At 47.0% G+C, this 11896-nt stretch overlaps 1 protein-coding gene across 1 annotated transcript in view; it reads right to left on the bottom strand.

The window, feature by feature from the left end:
* LOC145716006 (ALK tyrosine kinase receptor-like) overlaps nucleotides 1-11896 on the bottom strand; it is a 541645-nt gene that overhangs the window by 345748 nt on the left and 184001 nt on the right. Inside the window, exon 2 of the mRNA XM_081797301.1 lies at nucleotides 7313-7432. Within this exon, the coding sequence (XP_081653427.1) occupies nucleotides 7313-7432 (120 nt within the window). The remainder of the gene's footprint in view (nucleotides 1-7312; nucleotides 7433-11896) is intronic.

Genomic DNA, 11896 nt, shown 5'->3' with positions numbered 1-11896 from the left:
CGCCTGGGTGGCTCAGTTGGTTAAACGACTGCCTTCGGCTCAGGTCATGATCCTGGAGTCCCGGGATCGAGTCCCGCATCGGGCTCCCTGCTCGGCAGGGAGCCTGCTTCTCCCTCTGACCCTCCCCCCTCTCATGTGCTCTCTGTCTCTCTCATTCTCTCTATCTCAAATAAATAAATAAAATATTTAAAAAAAAAAAAAATTCCAAGGAGAAGGAGACATCAGTATAGTCTGGGTATCAGTGAAAGCTCCAATGTGGAGGCAGCGACTGAGCTGGGCCTTACAAGCTGGAGCAGGTAGGCTCTAGGGAGACAGGTCCAAGGGAAGGAAAAACAAAGCAGTTGGGGACAGAATGGAATGAGAAAGCAGGAAACAGGGGAGAGGAAGAACGCAAAACATAAGGAGTATTTATGTAAGGGTGAGAAAAGCCTCTTAAAGTCCTTGTTCCACTTTATCTCTCAGTGGCTTCAACACTGTTGATTATTTCTGTATCTAAAATTCTTCACCACCTTGGCTTCTTTGACAATCCCACCTTCTGGTTCTCCTCCTATATTTCTTATTTCTCCATTTCTGTGTGTCATGCTTCTCCTCCTCTTACATGAAATATCAGGGATCTTCATCCTCCAATCACCAGCCTCAACCACAGCCTCTATGCTTATGAATCTCCATCTCACCTCTGTCCTCAAATCCAAGACCTAGATTTCCGACTCTCTACCTGTCACCTTCACCCCGATGTCCTGACAACATTCATATATAACTTGCTCGGCACAGCTCTCTCCATCTTCTCCCCTCTAGATGTCTTGGTCACCATCTCTCCTTGCCAACAGTTTCTCCTCCTCATTTCAGTTAACACAACGTTCATCTACTCAATTACTAAAGATGGACTCTCCTGGATGGACAACCAAGTCATGCTCACCCTACAGCCTGAATCTCTCCCAGATTCCTGTCCTGCCATGCCTTTTCCGACCTATGCTTCACATGCAGGATCATGTCTAAATCCTGAGTACATCTGGAAGTAACTGTTTCTCCGGGCTCATCCCTGCCGCTTCCTCCCAGATCCTCCACATCCTGTGTCACTGAGTTTGACCTGGTCCTGAATATGCCTTTACACATTCCTTCCCTCTGCCTGGAATGCCCTTCTCACTGGTCTCGGGGTCCAAGGCCCAACTGAGCTGTCCCCATCTTCAGAACACCTACTTCCTAAGTCCTCCACAGAACAGGCCATCCTTCCCTATGTTTCAGGGAGCTTTGAACGTGCCTCTGTTTCCACACCTGTCATACAGCAGGCATGCCTGTCTCTTCTTAAGAGTTCTTAAGGGAAGGGGGTGTGCCCTATTTGTCTTTATCACTGCTATGCCTAGAGAAGAACCAGACATACAGTTGGTATTCAAAGAATATTTATACCCATTCTCCCATTCTCTGTGGTGTCAGAGACACACTAAGGGGTAAATGATGCAGGCAGGTAGGGATACAGAAACAACCATCAGTGGGGAGGTCAAGATTAGACCGGGCATCAGGGAACCACCTGCCCAGGTAGAATTGCTGAGACCATGTTAGCAGGAGAAAAAATATGGGGACAGGAGACCAGACAGGCCTGAGTGATCCTTTCCACATTTGTCTGTCTGTCTCTATCTCTGTGTGTCTCTGTCTCCATTCCCTCATCTGTCTCTTTCTTTTCCTTTTGTCAATGCCTTTCCCCATGTCTGTGACAATTGTTTTATTTATTTATTTGGGGTTTTTTTTGAGAGAGAGGGGGAGGGGGTAAGGGACAGAAGGAGAGAGAGAGAGAGAGAGAATCTTAAGCAGGCTCTGTGCTGAGCTCCACGTCAAGCTCTGCATGGGGCTAGATCTCATGGCCCTGACATTATGACCTAAGCCCAAATCAAGAGTTGGACGCTGAATGGACTGAGCCACCCAGGCGTCCCCGTGACAATTGTTTTAAAGGTTCTCTTTTGACTTGCTTTTCTTGCCTTTGTGTCAGTTGGTCAATCACTCTTTTATCTTTTAATCTGCCTGTTTCCTTTCTGTTTTATTCAACTGGCCACTGATGCAGAGAGAAGTTGTTGGTATTTATTGAGTGGACCTATGTGTCTTCATTTTAAAGATAAGGGATATAACCCAGTGGAAACATTTTAAACAAATCTTTTCTGGGAACACCTAAGCCATCTGCTTTTTATGTAAGTTTCATGGACTGGGTTCCCTGGCCCCTAGCAGGTCAGCAGTCCTCAGGGTGACAGGTGTACCCTGTTCTTGGCGTATGACGGCCAGCACTGGGACTCAGTCTTCGTGGTGAATGCAACCACAGGCCTTGTGCTCACCGTGTTGTAGATTAAAATACAAGAGTATGGGCTAGGAAAGAACTTGACTTCCCAGTTCAGTAGAGCAGGGTGGAAAGAGAACACAAAAAGGCCTGGCCTGTCAGGGCAGAGGAATTGTTAAGAAAGCTTTCAACCATGACAGTGGTCCACGAGGGAACTGGGAACTGCTTTTCACCGACAACAGGCCCTTGAGGGCGGAACAGCTGATCACATCCAGCTACATTAAATATGGAATTTCAGAAATGTGATCAAACTGACTTCCTGCCAGAGCTATGAAGCAAATCCCATAAGGGGCTTGGGGGCCTCTTTGTTTTCCACTTTTGATTCTGCGGTAGGTTGATTTTTTTTTTTTTTCCTTGAGAGAGAGATAATGTTTAATTTACCCAGTGTTTTCAATCAAAGAAATTGATACATTAACAGCACCGGTGACGGTGCTAGTGGCAGCAGGGAAAGTAATTAGAAAGTCTAATTCTTCTTTCTTCCCAAGACCACCAGTCCTTAAATTGGATGGGTCTCTATGGGCTTGAAAGCAGACAAAGTTTCAACAGAACTTTTATTTAAAGTCCAACAACGGCTCTTTGTGCCCTGATGTTGGGTGTTAGGAGGAACCTTTCTTTGCCAGGAGTCCATGTTGTAGACACAGGGGGGCCGGAGGGACGAAGGACTGTATGACTTTATTAGGGCCGTCATAACGAAGTACTGAAAACAGGGTGGCTTGAAGTAACAGTCATTTATTCCCTCACAGTTCTGGAGGCCAGGAGCCCCAAATCAAGGCATTGTCTGGGCTACGCTCTCTGACAGCGTTAAGGGGGATCTGCCCCACGCTCTTCTCCCAGGTTTTGGCGGTTGCTGGCAATCCTTGGCATTCCTTGGCTTGTAGACACATGACTCCCATCTCTGCCTCCGTCATTACGTGGTGTCCATCCTGTGTGTCTGTGTCTATGTCTCTGTTTTCTCTTCTTGTAAGGCCCCAGTTATATTAGATTAAGGCCTCCTCCAATGCAGTATGGACCCAAGTTGATTGTATCTACAAAAACCCTATTTCCAAATAAGGTCACATTCACAGGTGTTAGGGGTTAGGACTTCAATATATCTTTTGGGGGGGGACACAATTCATCCCATAACAGGGGCCATAGTCTAGACTGCCTACAGTGCCCACATTCGGGAAGAGATGAATTAGCTGGCCTGCCTGAGAGAGCCTCAATTTGGGGACATCAAGTCTCGGTTCTACAGCTGCCTAGATCTTGGGTATCAGACTGGTCATTCAGTCCAAACACCAGGTTGTCCAGGAAATGAGAGTCCTCTCCATGGAGGGAAGACTTCATCTTTGAATTAACTTTGTGTTGTAATAGGAAGAGCACTCTAACTTGGAGTCAGACAGTCTGGGTTCAATCTTGTCTAACTGTCGTTCTGCTCCATAATGGGAGCAGGTTAATAAACTTCTTTGGCCCTCAATTTACATTCCTATAGACATGGGATATAAAATAATTTCCTAACAGGCTTAAGTGAGAAAGAGATGTAAAAGAGTTTTGCCAAGTATCAATGTTTTTGTTTTTCATAAATAAGAACTCTCTTTCTCCTCCTCATCTGGGGCAGAACCTTTGGTTATATTACATTTCACATGTTGATCTGATTCTTCCCACACCCAGAGTGGGCAAGCGAGAGTTAAAGTGGGTGGGACGCCATCTGCTTCTGTAGCTCTAGAACTGAAGGTGATCACAGCCCCCAGTGGCTTCAATCTCTTAGCCCCTGGAGGGACCGGATGGAATAGATTTTTATCTGGGTGGGTAGTGAGAGCTCAGTACTCTGGCCAAGCCTATAAATAAGTCTTAAGGCATCAGACCTGATGATAAAAGGAGGGGGGAAAGTATTTCTGTAGATGCCCCCACCTCCTTCAAAGCCTTGGGGCAGGAATGTGTAGCTCTCCGCTTGTCAACGATGAAATTAGCGGGCTGCCCATCCTTCAGGACGAGCGAGAAAGAGCTGAAATCTGATACCAAATGCCACTGAAGAGAATATATTTTACACAACATAAAAGGCTCCAACGTAAATTAGAAGAAATATGGGAAGACTTCAAAAAGGTAGGTCAAACTTTTTCCTCAAGCAGATAATTACAGGCTGGGGGTGAGTAAATCTTGTTAGCCTCTCTCCACCACGTCCCTTCTCATAAAACACCAGTGAAAAGAAAGCCACACTCAATTCAGGACTGGACAGCCTGCCTGAGAGGGCCCGCAGGCCGCTGCTCCTCACGATGCCTGTGGGCAGGGTGTTGCCACCCCTCTCCCGTTGCCCCCTCCTGTGTCCCCCCTCCAGAACACCCCCTCCCACCTCCTCCCCAGAACGCAGGCACCAGGCTCCACCACTCAAACACCCACGTCAACTTGCTGAGACTTGGTTACTTCTCACTGAAGAACTAGCCCTTCAGGTGGCAATTTTCCAGTCAAATTTCTCCGCGCAAGTTTGAGGCCTTAAGATTAATGAAGTTGTTAACATTTCTTAAAATGTCTTTCACGGCAGTTGAAAGGTGTGGATTTATCACCAGGGAGTCTGCTGGCCTCTCTGGTTCATAGAGACATGTGGGCTGAGCCCCCACAAACACCCTTAAGGGAACAGGAGTCTTGGCCTTCAGTGCGCTCTGTGCTCCACGGTTAGCCGCCAGAGGCACTCCCAGTGGTGGTGGGCCTAGCCCACTGCCTACAGAACTATTTCCCTGGCCTCTGAGCCCTGAGAGAGCAGGAGTAAGTCTTACCTACGTATGTATTTCTATCCCCTCTGCTACCCGGCACTGGACCAGGCACACGGAGGTGATGGTGGAGGCAGGTGGGTCTCAGCCGAATTAAATACAGTCAGATAAAAGCCTCTGAAATGACCCCTGCACTCAGTCAATGAGCCACCAACCCAGAATCAGTTCTTCCCAACCTGTGAATCAACAGCAATAATAGTATGCCTTTGGCATCTTCATCCAGCATTTGGGCAAATTCTGGCCAATGGTTTGGGTCCTCTCCTCCGCCTAGAAGGCAATTCGTGAGGATTCTAGGCCACAAGGAGAGTCTGAAAAGGATCCTGGGAATACTCCTGATCTATACTTTTGCTCCAAGGCCGCATGCCGCTCTGCCTCATTTTATACATAAGGAGGGTGAGGCCCCGCAAGATGAAGTAGGAGTATCAGGGCCAAGCCACGGAAGGCAGCCGCGTAACAGACTCGCCTAACAATCTCCCGTGGCTTTCTCCTTTCAACCTTCAACCTCTTTCTGGATGTTCTACAGAGGACAAATGCAATGCTCTCTGTGTCATGCAGGAGGTAGACCTGCCTTTTTTTGGACATTTCGCATTGTATAAAAGTTGTCATCCTGTGGAGATACTGAATGACTTTGAGAGCGAATTCAAAATGTTACCCAAAGACTGGTTGTATCACAAATCTGGTTACAAAGTAATAATGATACAAAGGACCGGATTTCAATTATTTATAGACACTTGCCCTTATCACAAAATGACACTCAATGTCTGGCTTAAATAAAATCAAGAAGTAATTCTTATCTGGAATCTTCTGACAACTACTGATCTTCCTCTCCCACTAGGGAGGCTTAGAAGCAGCAGGAAACATCCCAGCAGAGTGTAATCCTACACTGCCCTGAGGCTTTGGATGCATTTATTTTTTTAAGTTTGAAATGAAAGGTACAGTTAATATGAACCAAGACTAGCTGCATTTATGCATGAGGGAGAGCAGTGAGTGGAAGATCTCTGTTAGGTTCATTTTTAAAAGCTCAGGTCCAGTGGCAGAGACTGAGTATTAGGAATTGGTAAATATGCCCAGAAGGGAATCTAGAACTTAGTGGTCTACCAGGTTCATAAATACTTAATTGAATCAGACTTCATGAGTAAGTCCCATCCCTGAAACCCTTTTGTATTCACTCATCATGCACAAGCCTTTATGAGTGTCTTCTGAGTGATACGATAAAGTGGGGAGCAAACAGCTGAGTGCCTGCCCTCATGGGGTTCACTCTAGAGAAGTTCAAGACAAAAAAGAAATGTCCACCTGAAAATACATCAGCTCTTTTCCAAACCTACTCTTTCCTCTGCAGACACCCAGCTTCTATGAGCTGTTAGAATGTTAGCCGTTAGCACAGAGAATGAGGAATCCTACACCATATAAATATGGCCTCCTAATGGCTCCTAGACCAGGACATAGCAGGCTGAGTAGGTGGCCCCATGGGAGCAAGTGAATGTAAGGGAAGAATTCTGGTTTTGTAGTTAGAGAATCCACTCTGTGCCATCTTGTTAATAAGCTCAGTTTCTACATCTGTGAAAATGGAATGAGACCTGGCCTCCTTACTTCTGAGGTGATTGCAGAAGCACATGAGCTGAACTAATCTCTAAGAACATGTCCAAGTACCCTTAAAGAGCTACCCAAATGTAAGGGAGTCACTGGAAGACCTGTGACCTTCAGAACAACAATCCTTTCTCAAGAGATCACCATCATTAGAAACACGCATGAGTTAGAATCCTATATCTAGAAACCACAGTCAAAACACAAATAAGGGCGCCTGGGTGGCTCAGTTGGTTGAGCGACTGCCTTCGGCTCGGGTCATGATCCTGGAGTCCCAGGATCGAGTCCCGCATCGGGCTCCTTGCTCAGCGAGGAGTCTGCTTCTCCCTCTGACACTCCCCCCCTCATGCTCTCTCTCTCCCTCATTCTCTCTCTCTCAAATAAATAAATAAAATCTTTAAAAAAAAAAAAAACACAAATAAGTATGGCATGTAATGATTGGTCAGGGGTGTCAGGAACACTATACACCATAAAGGCTGGGGGTTGGGATATAGCAGCAACAAAGCTGTCAGCTTCCTCTATGATAAAGAAAACAACTGTGGGTCTGGAGAGGCCAGGCCTGGCTGGAATGTGCACCAATGGAAGACAGAGGACACCAAAACTCACAACCCCCTTAATTATGAGACGGTGATTGTACATCACCAATAACTATGAAAGATACACTTACCATATCGACTTCGATGAGACAGGAAAGGGAAGGAATCTTTCATTATCCACGTCAGATTCCATGCAAAAGGATCAGGAGGAGGAGAAGGCAGGCTTGTTGGTGACTCCAAGGAGCTGTGACCTGGACATAAAAACAGAGAGAACACTGACCCGTGTGCTTGAGGAGTGTCTTCTAGCTGTCACTCATATGGCTTATAGAGGAAAGTGTGTAAGGTTTTTTCACATCATCCACTGGACAATCGGGGGTGGGGGGGGAGGACTGAGCTACTAGTAGATTGAATTGATCTCAGCACCTCAGTGCACACTTTCTACCAAGACCGCCAAATCTAAGAAGTCTGAATCTTGTGACCGACGCCCCTGCCAAACATCTCTGGGTGACGAACTAGAAGCCAGGCTACTCAATGGCTTGGTCTAATAGCTCTATTCAAAGTCTATTCTGCCTATAAGAATTTGTACAACTTGGGGCGCCTGGGTGGCTCAGTCGTTAAGCGTCTGCCTTCGGCTCAGGTCATGATCCCAGAGTTCTGGGATCGAGCCCCGCATCGGGCTCCCTGCTCAGCGGGAGGCCTGTTTCTCCCTCTCCCACTCCCTCTGCTTGTGTTCTCTCTCTCGCTGTGTCTCTGTCTGTCAAATAAATAAATAAAAATCTTTAAAAAAAAAAAGAATTTGTACAACTTTATAGAGAACTCCAATTCATCTCATCCAGTTAATGCCTCCACTCCACTTTATGTTCAGACTTGTTGCTTCCTCTAAGGTTGTTTGCTTGGGTTATTATTGCCTTATCAATGAGAGGGCTGAAATTGCACTCAGAAGTTATGAGATTTTGACAATTACGTGATTTTCAGGGACAAAAACAGCTAGGTAATGGGATTTCCCACAGCCAGCAGTCCAGGGAGCCACAAAGGATTAACGCTCTGATTTGCATGACAGAAAGAAGGGTTGAGAGCAAAGGAGCAAAAGTAGCATTATTCCTTTCCTTAACAGTACCTCAAGTGGGTTTGGTGTGTTGAAAAGTAATTACAATATATCTACAAATCAAATGAACACAGGTTACATGCTCTTATGCAGTTCTTCCCAGAAAATCCCCAACTCACTCACTGTTTGCTAATGTTTTATGGGGCAGGGAAAGCTTCTCCTGTTAAAGAAGGAACAGCTTTTCTGTTAAAGTTGAGAATCAGCCCTGTTTCGTAGACAGATGTGTAGCAAGACTGAGTGTGGGGAAAAGGGAAGGAAGGGGACTAGCATTTCTTCTGCAGCTTCCATGGGCCAGGCACTTATGCTGGGCTCTTAACCCACATAATCCCACATGATATTCACAGTGACTCTCTGAGATAAGCATTACTACCCCATTTTACAGATGCAACAACTGAGGCTCAGAAGAGCAAATGATGGAATCAGGAGCTGAACCCCGGTCTGCCTAGTATCAAAAGGCCACGCTCCACCATGGGCGGGCTGGTTTACTACTCAAACATAACTCTTAAGCCACCTCGGTGAAGAGAATGAGTAGGAAGAAGAGAAAGAACAGGAAGCAGCAGTAGAAGCCTTTTTCCTGCCTGTCTGCTTTGTAGTTTCTTCCAGATCCCCTCCCCCAGCAGCCCTATTCTCCTGCCTCCGACCCCTCATTAGTCTCAATCCCTCTTCACATGCTTTGGGGAAATAACTGTGCTGGGTGACCATGGCAGCCTTGTGTCTCTAGGACCCTCCACTGTTTTGTCTGCTGGTGCCTTACTTGGGATCACGCAACCCCTGCTGCTAGAACAGGATAGGTATTCTACGGTCACCTTCCTTATCTCTGCCTTTCAAAGATTTTGAGTTGGAAGTGCTGGCTCCTGAGTACCTAGAAGGGGTTTTTGACTTTTCTCCTCCATCTGATCCAAAGAAATCAAACTTGAATTGGTTGGTGCCCAGATCCATCTTTCTGGTAACATTTTCTACATATGGCTCAGGGGACATGGGCTGAAAGGGGTCAAGAGCTCTGCTAATAAGTTTCAGAGAGAAGCCGTCTCATGTCACCCTCATGTCAGCTCTGTATTACAGATGGGCAATGGGGCTGAGAGACATCAGGCCCAAAACCACACAGGTCTACTTGGGGGCAGGACTTGGGTTTATTAGACTTTAAAAAAAGTAATAATATGAATTGAACACATATGGACCAGGCACTATGCTACACACTTTAAACGAGTGACTATATTCACTTCCCATAACAACCTTGTGAATGGTACCATTATTGGTCCTCATTTTGCAGCCAGGGAAATCGAGGCTGAGGGAAGTTAGACTCCTGGACTGTGGCCACATGGCCAGTGGGTGGGAGTCCAGAGTCAACAGGCCAGGTTAGCCTGATGTTACAGCCCACGCTCCTCCCTGCACCCTTCTGGACCCCCACAAACCAGTGCAGGGGTCCTGCAGCTCTCTACTGGGCTTCGGGCCCTCACGGGGCCATGGCTAAGGCCAGGGGTCACCACTGAGCACGCTCCAGAACAGGGCAACAGTGTGAGGGCTCTCTGAGCTCAGGACAGCCAAACCCCTGCAATGACCTCCGAGCAGATAACAATCTGCCTTTCTAGGTCTGAGTCATCAACATAGCTCAAATTTTAAGTAGTTTTGAAGCAGGAGGAAGATCAAGCCTAGGCAATATTTCCCTGCTTCCAAGTGAGCTCATGTTTCTTCACCACACGGTTTGGGAATGGTACTAACTTCTTCCTAAATGAGAAGCACCAAATGGATGGCACTTGACTTCAGGAAGCATTTATGAATCTGTGCGTGGGCACAGAATGGCAGATGACTTCTAATATGGATAAGGGCCAGGTTATATATTGAGGGATAAAAAATATCTGAAATCATTCAAAAGAAAGGGCTCTGAGGGCTGAGTCATGGCCCAGCAAGGAGCCACGGGCGTCACTGTGGGTCATCCCTAAAATAAGCTTAAAGCATTTTCTGTCCCAAAATGCCAATAAATTGTTGGGCATCTTCAAAGAGGAATAGTGGAGAAAATGCAGAAATATGGATTCTGCCCTTACAGGAACTCCTAGAATTCTTGCCAGGAGGCTGGGCTTACATGGTTCCCAGAGGGAGACAGGTAGTAATTTGCTGCATGTGGGGGCAACCAAAAGGATGGGCCTCCTCACTCGAAAAAGTAAAGACCAAGAAAACTACAGCCCACATAGATGAAGTTGTTTTTGCCAAAATCTGAAGGATGAGATAGATATGAGTTCTAGCCAAAGTTCACAAAATATGCATAAATTTAAAATATAAAGAAGAAAGTACTTCTCCATCTAACAAGTGCAGGGAAGAGGCTATTTCCTTTATGCCCTCTCTTGGCCCCGTCCTCACCCTCGGTGGCGAGGGGGGCTTCCAGCACAGAGAAGTAGAGGTGCCATGAGATGCAATCCATTGAAGCAAGAGAATGGCTTGGTTTTTGGGGGCTTCCTTCTGAACACGTGAGGATCCAGAGTGAAATGGGCCTCATCAGCACATATGTATGGGGTGAAGGGGTGAAATAAGACCCGCTAGCTCTAGAAGAGTGCATCCTGGACCCTGGGAAGAGGGGTGGGAAGGAAAGGAGAGGGGGAAAGCAGGAGAAGGAACGTTCCAGGTGCCCAAATGAGGCTGGCCTGTGATGGCCGAGACCACCGGAGGAGCAAAAAGCACAGAAATGCACTCTGGACTGAGGGCATTATTGGTTGGCTACAGGTAAGATTGTCTTTTTCTGGTGGTATCCTGAACCCTTTCTAGGCACCTCAGGGTGTCCAGGCAGAGTGGAACCCCCAAACTCTCGAGGCTCCTCTGTCCACCCCAGATGCCGGGTCCATCACTGTAGTAACTCCCTTACAGACAAACACAACCCCTCTGCCTCCTTCCTCCTTCCCGAGTGTCGTGAGCAGCTGAGTGTGGTGGTGGGTGAGGAAGGGAGCCCCAGGAGAGGAGGCACACACCATGATGCTGACAAGTCTGGCTTCGAATCCCTGACAACACATCTCAAGAGGACCCTCAGTTCTCCCCAGGAGTCCTCCTGCATTCACTGACAAGATCAGTGCGCCCTCCCCCTCTCCAGCACCACTTACCCCTCAAGCCTCTAAATCCCACGTTCTGGCCACATTCTCAGCCAGTTGCCTTGTTTCTCATTCCACTGAGAGAAGAGAAGCACATCTACCAACTCTGGTATCAGTTCCTGTATACACCACTTCCTCCTGTGACAATGGACCAAGTGTCTACACTCTGAGGCAGTGTCAGCCTTCCCCCACTCAGGCGCTCATCTTGTCTCCTCCGGGAACCTGCTGCTGCAATAGTCCCCCTTCTCCTGTCTTCCACAATTTCCCCCTATACCAAGTCAATTTCATCTGTAGCCAACATATGGCATCTTTAAAGAAAAAACTTTCCTGACCTCCACACTCTTCTTCAGCCACTGTCCCGCTGTTCTGTTCTCCTCTACAGCTCAGTCTCTTAAAAGATGTGTCCATGCTCCGGTCTCCGCTTTGTCCTTCCCCTTTTCTCTTTAACTTAATAAAATCAAGATTGTCTTCACTACCCCAGGCCAAGCTGCTGAGACAATGGACAGTCTTGGTCCTTCTCCTACTATGCCTCTCAG

Source organism: Leptonychotes weddellii, chromosome 10 (assembly GCF_054177405.1).
Source record: "Leptonychotes weddellii isolate Sample4059 chromosome 10, ASM5417740v2, whole genome shotgun sequence".
In the NCBI taxonomy this organism is placed as follows: Eukaryota; Metazoa; Chordata; class Mammalia; order Carnivora; family Phocidae; genus Leptonychotes; species Leptonychotes weddellii.
The sequence above is the reverse complement of the archived record's forward strand: the minus strand, read 5'-3'. Positions and strand labels throughout refer to the sequence as shown.